The sequence below is a fragment of the Tarenaya hassleriana genome, unplaced genomic scaffold (genome assembly GCF_000463585.1).
Source record: "Tarenaya hassleriana unplaced genomic scaffold, ASM46358v1 Cleome46, whole genome shotgun sequence".
Taxonomy (NCBI): Eukaryota; Viridiplantae; Streptophyta; class Magnoliopsida; order Brassicales; family Cleomaceae; genus Tarenaya; species Tarenaya hassleriana.
Genome location: NW_010967304.1, coordinates 633,537 through 642,538, shown reverse-complemented (window position 1 = coordinate 642,538; position 9,002 = coordinate 633,537). Strand labels below are relative to the sequence as shown.

The following is a 9,002-nucleotide window of genomic DNA, read 5'->3' as shown; positions in this document are numbered from 1 at the left end:
AGCCTCCCTCGCACGCGTCCGAGAAAGTCCGCACCAGCCCGGAAGACCTCGGCCCAGCCCGACAGACTCTGCCGAGCAAGTCCGAGAAACTCCGCACGGGACCCCGAGAAGCTCCAGCACGGGACATCTCAGGCCACGGACCTCGGACGACCATGGACCACCCAAGCCCAACTTCCTGGCACCCCAGAGCTCCTCTCCCAAGTCGCGTACTAGCCCAGACCAGTTTAGGACAGCCCATGACCGAGATTGGCCCAAAACCTCGGCCATGGTCCATGACAAGTTCATGGACGTGTCTGAGGCTTTGTCCCATGGCCAAATCTCGGCCCTAGGCCCATTAGACAGCTTAGGCGTGTTTCCTTTTTGTTTTAGGCATGTTCTACACTCTTCCTTTTCGGTTTAGGCAAGTAGGGATCAAAAGGGAAGATATGGAAAGTGAGAAATGTTAAGTTTCCTTTTTGTGGCTATGTGGTAAGACCTAATAAAGGGCGCCGACCACAAGGGAGAAACCAAGCTCGCAAACCCCCAAATCTGCTCCTTAGCTCCCGAAACCCTCTTTTGCATCGCCGGCCTTCTTCCTTTCTTCTCCTCCTCGGTGGCTCTCAAACCACCGCGTGTGGAGGCTTGTAACGGGCCGACGATCCCCCAACTGATACGATGTGCTCCTCAGTCCTCCCCATGGGGAAGTTGTACTGCATTACTACGTCGTGGTTCACAACGCAAATTCATGTCGACAAACAGTCTTGCAACCGATAAGTTACTCTTGGTTGCCGATTGACGATCTGGGTATGTATATGTATTAGTTATAATATACATATATTATATATATATATATATATATATATATATATATATGTGTGTGTTTTATTAATTATAATTAATTTTATTTTTAATATATATATGTATAAATTTATATATATATTAATCTAAATAAATTATTCAATTTAAATTTTATTTGAAATGATGATGTGGTATAATTATACTGATGTGTGAATGATTTGAAAGGCATATTATTGCTCCATCATCATTTTTGTTTAAATTGTCACGTACGAAATTTTTTGGGTGAATTTTTAAAAAGTTCAAGGTTTTATGGATTAATAATAATAAATACAAAGCTGAATTAATAACGAAAAAAGTACAAAATTTTTTCATCATGGAAAGAATACAAGGATTTTTTGGCGATATCTCTTATAAATAAAAGGTTAAATCACAGTTTTGTTATTTTTTCTTTTTAATATTAAAACAGGTAATGATAATTATATGACACAGTTACTTTAATTTTGATAAAAAGATGGTGAACTTAAAATAATTCAACGGCCGGGAAAGCCTCACGTGGAGCATATTACTTTGCTTCAATTCGTAAAAGATCACTTCATTAGGATAATATTACTCTTTTCTTCTTCCAATTTGTCGAGTTCAATAATTTAAAGAGAACAAACGTTTCGTAGGGCCAAACCAATCAACGCATGAGATTCGCTCTCCATCAAATAGGATCAACGGCTGTTATTACATTTGCAGTGCTTTAAAACCGCCATGGATCCTGGGGAACGGAGACGACAACAGAAGGTATGTGAGCTCAGCTACGAGAACGAAGATGCTGAATTCGCTGGGATTTTCCATTTCGCCTTTTTCTTCTTCTTCGTCTTCTCATCAGTCGTCGTTGTCGTTCCCTGGCTTGTTCTCGAGTTCGTCTTCTCGCAAGTATCGGGCTAAGGTAAAAGGCTCTTTGGGGTTTTTTTTTTTTTGTGTTCTGGTGAGTTCTGTGTCAGTCTCTGGTTCTGAAATTGTGAGTTTGATGAATTTTTTCGGAAAATGTGGTTGAATGTTGTATGATTCTTTCAGACACGGCATTTATGCTTCGATCATGCTTTTTTTTTTTGTTTTGGAATTTGAATTGGATTCGTGGTGAATCACTGAATCCTAGCTTTCTCGCAGTAAAATCTTTTCAGATTTGGCTTTGATTTAGTAGTTTATGAATTGATTATGTCAATTTGAATTGTCGAACGACAATGATCCTCAAAATTTGGTGGAAAATGGCGCGCGCCTCTTGATATTGGATGATTTCACGGTACTATAGAGATCGAGTAGCGTTCAGCAACCTTTGTGGTGTTCTGTTTGGTCTTCTTCAACCTTTTGGTTTGGTTAATTTTCTCTTGTGTTGAATTGATCAACTCTGTTGATAGGCTGCAAGAATTAGTAGGGACGGCGCCTTTCCTAAGCATGCATTTCCCTTCTTGTCGAAAACATTGAAGGTACGTGTAGTTTGAATCCTGGAGAAATGGTAGTCGCTTCTGTACGAGATGGTAACTGGTTTTGCAGGTTGTTTCTAGTTCCAACTTCTCTGCTGTTTTGAGAGGTGAAAGTCCTGCGATGACATTATCAGAGGAAGACGTTGAAAATATCGGTATTTTGGCCGTTGATCCAGCTCTGGAAAAATACAAAGATCACTTCAGGTATAGAATGACGAGATATTTGGAACAGAAGAAGCTTTTTGAAAAGCATGAAGGAGGTCTAGAAGAATTTTCTCGAGGTGATTTTTGTGGTTTAAGGCTAATATAACCATCTCTTGGCCCATGACCTCAGAGCCAAAGTCCATGTTTTACAGGTTACTTGAAATTTGGGTTCAACAGAGAATATGGTGGCATTGTGTACCGGGAATGGGCTCCTGCTGCTGTGTAAGTTTATGAGCCTTGGGAGTTTGCTTACTAAAACACCTTTTTGCTAACGAAAAGGTTTTTGCTTTGTTCTTCAGAGAGGCAGAACTTATTGGGGATTTTAATGGATGGAATGGCTCCAACCATAAGATGGAAAAGAATCAATTTGGGGGTTGGAGTATAAAGATGCCGGATGTTGATGACAGTTCAGCAATTCCACATAATTCTCGGGTTAAGTTTCGCTTCAAGAACGGAAATGGAGTATGGGTCGACCGAATTCCTGCTTGGATTAAATATGCCATTGTTGACTCAACAAAGTTTGCGGCACCTTATGATGGTGTTTATTGGGAGCCCCCGTCTTCGGAAAGGTGAAAATCACACAGAAGTAGTAATGGGTTCTGATCACATTTAGATAAGTGCTATTGGAGATTGCACTTTGAAATTTTCTGGTGTAATATAGCTTTGTTGATCCTTTCAACTTGCTTCCTGCAGGTATGAGTTTAATTACCCACGCCCTCCCAAACCGAAAGCACCTCGCATATACGAGGCCCATGTAGGAATGAGTAGCTCGGAGCCACGCATTAATTCATACAGAGAATTTGCTGATGAGGTTTTACCCCGAATTAAGGCGAATAACTACAACACAGTTCAGTTGATGGCTGTCATGGAGCATTCCTACTATGCATCTTTTGGGTATCACGTGACAAACTTTTTCGCAGTGAGTAGTAGGTCTGGCACACCTGAGGATCTCAAGTATTTGATCGACGAAGCGCATAGCTTAGGTCTACAAGTGTTAATGGATGTTGTTCATAGTCACACAAGTAACAACGTCACCGACGGGCTGAATGGCTACGATGTAGGCCAAAACTCAGAGGATTCTTATTTCCATACAGGAGAAAGAGGATATCACAAGTTGTGGGATAGTAGACTTTTCAACTATGCTAATTGGGAAGTTCTTCGGTTCCTCCTTTCCAACTTAAGATGGTGGATAGAGGAGTTCAAATTTGACGGGTTTCGATTTGATGGGGTAACTTCAATGTTGTATCACCACCATGGGATCAACATGGCCTTTACTGGAAACTACGAAGAGTATTTCAGTGAGGCAACTGATGTAGATGCAGTGATCTACTTGATGCTGGCTAATTCTCTCATCCATAGCATCTTGCCTGATGCTACTGTTATTGCTGAAGATGTATCCGGTATGCCAGGACTTGGTCGACCAGTTCCTGAGGGGGGTGTCGGTTTTGACTACCGCCTAGCCATGGCCATCCCTGACAAATGGATTGATTATGTAAAGAACAAGAGTGATGCAGAGTGGTCTATGAAGGATATTTCATGGAGTTTGACAGACAGGAGATACACTGAGAAGTGTATTTCATACGCAGAGAGTCATGACCAGGTCTGATAAGATGATGGTGCATTATCATGTGTGTATTTAATGCATTGTTACTACAATAACCCTAAATTTTCATGTGAATTCTACATTTTCCACGGTTTTGTTCTTACTATTGATTTCTGAATAAGTTTTGTTTTTTAGCAGTCCATAGTGGGTGACAAGACTATTGCATTTTTCTTGATGGACAAGGAGATGTATAGTGGCATGTCCTGCTTAGAGGATCCTTCCCCAATCGTTGAACGAGGGATTGCGCTTCATAAGGTTTGACATTGGTTTTGTGTGTTATGAGGCTCTTTTCCTCTGTTATGTAATTTCGCGGTTGCTATTGTTAATACCAAACGTTAGCTCACCTATGCTCTCTTCCTTTTCTATTCTCTTATGCTCTCGGAGTTTTTGCAGATGATACATTTTATAACAATGGCTTTAGGGGGTGAAGGGTATCTCAATTTTATGGGAAATGAAGTAAGCACTATGCTCTACGCTTAGGAACTTGGGCGAGACATGAATGTTAAACAATGTTATTAAGGTCCTTGAAATGCACAAGGGTATGGTTTTATCTTCAATAATAAGAAAAATCATCATCTTCACTCTTTTTATGAAATTTGTGGCATGTACTCTTCAAGTTCGGTCACCCTGAATGGATAGATTTTCCGAGGGAAGGAAATGGTTGGAGTTATGAGAAATGTAGACGCCAATGGAACCTTGTGGATACTGATCACCTGAGGTACAAGGTTGGGCTTTTTCTTGTCTCTTACTAATCCTTTTGCTCTGCTGCATAGAGGAATTCAGAGGGTACCTGCTTTATTATAGTCAAGTCCCCTACGATCAAGTTAATTGTTCATACAAATCTTTCATGTGTTCTAGATATTTTTTGTTTCTAATTGGCGCTTTTTCCAGTTCATGAATGCTTTTGACAAAGCTATGAATGCACTTGATGAGAAGTATTCGTTTCTTTCATCGGCGAAACAGATTGTTAGCAGTGCAAATGAAGATGACAAGGTGCATATGTATATATATATATCCAACGGATAGCCAAAGTGGTCATCTTTCTTTCTTGTTCTGGTTATCACTACCATGAGACATTGATATTTCATTTTGCAGGTTATTGTCTTCGAACGTGGGGATTTGGTATTTGTTTTCAATTTCCATCCAGAGATCACATACGAAGGGTTCGTATACAGAAGATCTTTTCATACCTTGTTTGAACTTTCTTTTTTTCGAACGGTGACATCCTTGTACTTAAGAGATTAACACGGAATCAATGTTGCTTTTATGATGGAACTTTCAGGTACAAAGTTGGATGCGATTTACCAGGAAAGTACAAAGTGGCACTGGATAGCGATGCTTGGGAATTCGGTGGTCGAGGAAGGGTGAGAGATACATAGCTTGATACACAATATACACATGCTAAGAGGATAAGATATCTCGAGATAGTGATGCCGATGTTTCTCTTTTCCATTCATAAACACTCGAGTCTCTTTTCTCTTAACATAAATCGTTACATTTGTGATAGGTCGGCCACGATGTAGAGCATTTCACTTCCCCTGAGGGGATACCAGGAGTGCCCGAGACAAATTTCAATAACCGTCCAAACTCTTTCAAAGTGCTCTCGCCTCCACGGACTTGCGTGGTATGCCAAATCAATCACCCTCTCAATTCATTCGCCTCTTGCTGTCCCAATGTTCTTCTCTTGGGCAAGTGTAATGCGAACGATGTATACGCCTATATTATTTTGATTCCTAGAAACAAGTCGTGTAGAAGGAATCGATTCGTCACCAAAATGTTATTGTGGACCCGTGACATATGGATTGTCTGCAGGTTTATTACCGTGTGGAAGAAGATCTAAGTGAAGCTACAGGAGAAGAGGAAGAGAATAATGAGACAGAACCCCTGGAAGATGTTTCAGTCAACACCGACGATAAGTCAACAGCCATAGTTGTGGCCGAGATTCAGAGCCTCCAAGGTGAAGAAGAAGAAGAAGAAGAAGAAGCAGACTCTGAGAAAACCACTGCTTCTCAACTCAAGCAGAAGGAATTGATCAACCTTCGAGTTAATTCACAGGATTTTGAAGCAGAAGAAGCAGAAAACGATGAAGAAGAAGAAGAAGAAGAAGAAGAAGCTGAAGAGACCGACAACGCGTGGGGGGACGTTTCATTCGACGACTAAATCCTCTTTTTCATAGCTACGAAAATCCATAGGAAGCAATGTAGAAATATAGCATGTAGAAAGAAGTATTTAGCTATTCGCATTGTATGGCATGATATCCAGTGAAAAAACAAAAAAGAAGAAAGCTTTCATGGATCATGAAGCAAAGGCCTAACCAAATCCACCAAAATCAACATTATGCTGTGAAAATCAAAACCATGGTCTCTTAAAGCAACACAGCAATTGCCTTTTCTCGCATCCTTAGGTTTCTCTCTTAGATCCTCCGACCCCTTCTAGTTGTAATCGCACTTACAATCGGCAATGGCGGTTTCTTGTTCTCCTTAGCCATGCTCCTCAGCATATACCTCGGCGCCGTCTCTTCATACGCAGCCGACACCGACTTCTTCAGGCTCTCAAGCTGCTGTTTCTTAGCCGTTCCTCTTCTCTTAGTTGCCGTTGGCTCGTGCGTTACTCCTAGATTGTACGATGTCCCTCTCGTCTCCTCCATCGCTTTCTTCCTCTTCAACCGCTCGTTCCTCCTGGCTGAATATTCCTCGTACAACCTCCCCCTCTCGAATACAGGCACCGAACCGCTCAATATCGGAGTCGCCGCTGCTCTAGTTTCGCACTCGTCCCCGATCTCGCTCTTCACCATCTTCGCCAACGTGCGTAGCTCGCACGAGATCGAGTTAAAGTCAGGCCTCAGCTTCGGCTCCTGACAATCCGCGTCCCACAATCTCGTTGCCTTCTGCGATTTTGTCAACGAACCTTCCACAATAGGGAAAAAGAATTGATATCGAAGCAACAACATCGGAAAAATCAAATCCATGGAATCGCGAATCGAATCCGAGAAGAAGAAGGAGCTCCATTACCTGGCGGAGTCTGGAGAGAAGACGAATTCGATTGGTGAACCTGACGAGATCGGAGACGAATGGGCGATTTCGGAAGCGATGGTTTCAGATTCGATCTCATCCTCGACATTGTTCAAAAGCTCGATTCAAATTCACAGAGATGAGAGAGAGAGAGAGAGAGAGAGAGAGAGAGAGAGAGAGAGAGAGAGAGAGAGAGAGAGAGAGAGAGAGGGGGCGGAGCGTCTTTACATTCATCTGTTTTAGGGATTTTATATTCTCGGATGCTATAACGGTCGTATTTTACTTGATCCGACGGCTGAGATAAATTGAGATTCAAAATGGAAGGTTATGATACGATGACACCTGTGAGATGCATATAAGTCAAGGAAATTATATTTTTAACTGTTTTAGAATTTTATTCTCATGGATATTATTGAAAATAAATCAAGTAGGTTGTCTTTTTTTGCCTACAAATTCGTTACACCTAGCCTTCTCTATTGTCCAGAGGGTTTGTTTGTCCATCTTTTGACTAATTTACTATTCACAATTGGATACATACATCATCTTTTAGAAATATAGATTATAGAATTCAGTGGATGATATGGTGTTATGAAACAAGGAATATAAAATTAATTTCAATTAATTTGTGAAAAAAAATCAGTAATAAGTTGTATCTAGAAAATATTATGAGCTTTACAATTCATGGTTGAGCTGATCTCCGACCTGCCTCTGTTGGGGACGACGGTTGTTGACGACAGCAAAATTCCGGCAATTCGAGTGATTCCAGATAAGTACCTGAAATTAAAAGAATATTTTGTCGAGGCCTGTGAAACACAGTTTCCTTAAGTTCGATTTCCGTGCCACCTCTTAAGCTTCGAGGCTATTGGAGCACGGTGAACTCCCAGGATACAACGACCGCGTATTTGGAAGAAGCTTTCCAAATACCAAACGAACTCAGAGAGAGATATGAGCAAATATGTGAATGCTCTTTTTTCTCTAGAATGCTTGTTTCTTTTCTGTGTGATTTATGAGCTAACTCAAGACCCCTATTTATAGTAGATGGGAGAATCTCAAAATAAATCAATTTGAATTTCAAAATTCAAATTTGATTTTATCTTGATATTATCTCAATCTTATCTCAATCATATTTGATAGATTTTCTGCGGATTTGAATCCAATTTGAATTTCAAATTCAAACAAGAATATTCTCTCAATATTCTGCAGATTTAAAACTTTCCACGCACCGGGCTTCTCACGGGTTAGGCCCGTTTTGATTCTATCAAATAAACTCAAATCCAACAATCCCCCACAAGAATCAAAATAGGGCCTTGAGTTAGGTGAACCTAAATGCATCTCATGCAACTAAATGCATTGTATGCAAATGATGTGCAATGCAAAATTTACTCATCGAGAGTCTACTGTATCCGGAAAGGTAGTTTTACCTTTGAACCTTCCGTAGTGAAATACTATCGGTTGTACTTGCTAAACAGTGAATGCGATGTCTTGAACTATTCAGCTTTTGTATACACCAAGACAATAGTACTCACGCAGCATCCCCTCTCTCTCTCATTAGTCCATTTGTTGCGCCCATTAAGGCCCTGGGACAGCACCTGGTAGATTTCATCAAATACTCTAGATAACTAACCCTTATGTCATTCTCATAGAAGCGGCCCATTTCATATTTGATATAGGAGATTTCTCTTTGAGAGTATCTCAATATACTCCACTCTCGTAGGAGATAAGAGAATCTTTAAGAGCATAAACTCAACCTTCCCAATTTGTATCATTCTTATCATAGGAATGTGAAGAGACATCGGTCTCGAGTGATCCCATCGACCCCCCCACAATTCGGTTGTCCCATTGAACCTAACACTGGTGGTTTGTCCAGATAGGTTGGGTTGCCATCATGGTGGTTTGTCATTCTATGGGCTTTAATCCCATTCCCCTCGATAATATTTC

The 9,002-nt window shown here is 40.8% G+C and overlaps 2 protein-coding genes across 4 annotated transcripts; one reads left to right on the top strand and one right to left on the bottom strand.

Moving 5' to 3' along the window:
* Positions 1-1,535: 1,535 nt before the first annotated feature.
* LOC104825424 (1,4-alpha-glucan-branching enzyme 1, chloroplastic/amyloplastic-like) lies at positions 1,536-6,355 on the top strand. 3 transcript variants are annotated; one of them, XM_010557747.1, is made up of 14 exons: positions 1,536-1,711; positions 2,181-2,249; positions 2,317-2,527; positions 2,603-2,672; positions 2,750-3,019; positions 3,144-4,050; positions 4,189-4,308; positions 4,447-4,509; positions 4,671-4,778; positions 4,945-5,046; positions 5,149-5,216; positions 5,336-5,417; positions 5,561-5,677; positions 5,866-6,355. In XM_010557747.1, the coding sequence occupies exons 1-14, from the start codon at positions 1,592-1,594 to the stop codon at positions 6,211-6,213; spliced, it is 2,655 nt and encodes an 884-aa protein (XP_010556049.1). In that variant the 5' UTR covers positions 1,536-1,591; the 3' UTR covers positions 6,214-6,355. The 3 variants fall into 3 exon arrangements, with proteins under 3 accessions (XP_010556049.1, XP_010556050.1, XP_010556051.1); XM_010557748.2 differs by having other exon boundaries at positions 4,192-4,308; positions 5,866-6,351; XM_010557749.1 differs by lacking the exon at positions 4,447-4,509.
* On the bottom strand, positions 6,270-7,267 carry LOC104825425. Its single transcript, XM_010557751.2, has 2 exons — positions 7,065-7,267; positions 6,270-6,960 (listed from the first exon to the last, which is right to left on the bottom strand). Exons 1-2 carry the CDS (start codon positions 7,171-7,173, stop codon positions 6,467-6,469), a joined length of 603 nt encoding a protein of 200 aa, XP_010556053.1. The 5' UTR covers positions 7,174-7,267; the 3' UTR covers positions 6,270-6,466.
* Positions 7,268-9,002: the final 1,735 nt, after the last annotated feature.

Coding starts and splice junctions, on each gene's coding strand:
- LOC104825424 (XM_010557747.1), top strand. CDS start 1,592: ATGCTGAATTCGCTGGGATTTTCCATTTCGCCTTTTTCTTCTTCTTCG. Junction 2,528..2,602: donor TCTAGAAGAATTTTCTCGAG/GTGATTTTTGTG, acceptor CATGTTTTACAG/GTTACTTGAAATTTGGGTTC. Junction 4,051..4,188: donor ACGCAGAGAGTCATGACCAG/GTCTGATAAGAT, acceptor TTTGTTTTTTAG/CAGTCCATAGTGGGTGACAA.
- LOC104825425 (XM_010557751.2), bottom strand. CDS start 7,173: ATGTCGAGGATGAGATCGAATCTGAAACCATCGCTTCCGAAATCGCCC. Junction 6,961..7,064: donor TTCTCTCCAGACTCCGCCAG/GTAATGGAGCTC, acceptor CTATTGTGGAAG/GTTCGTTGACAAAATCGCAG.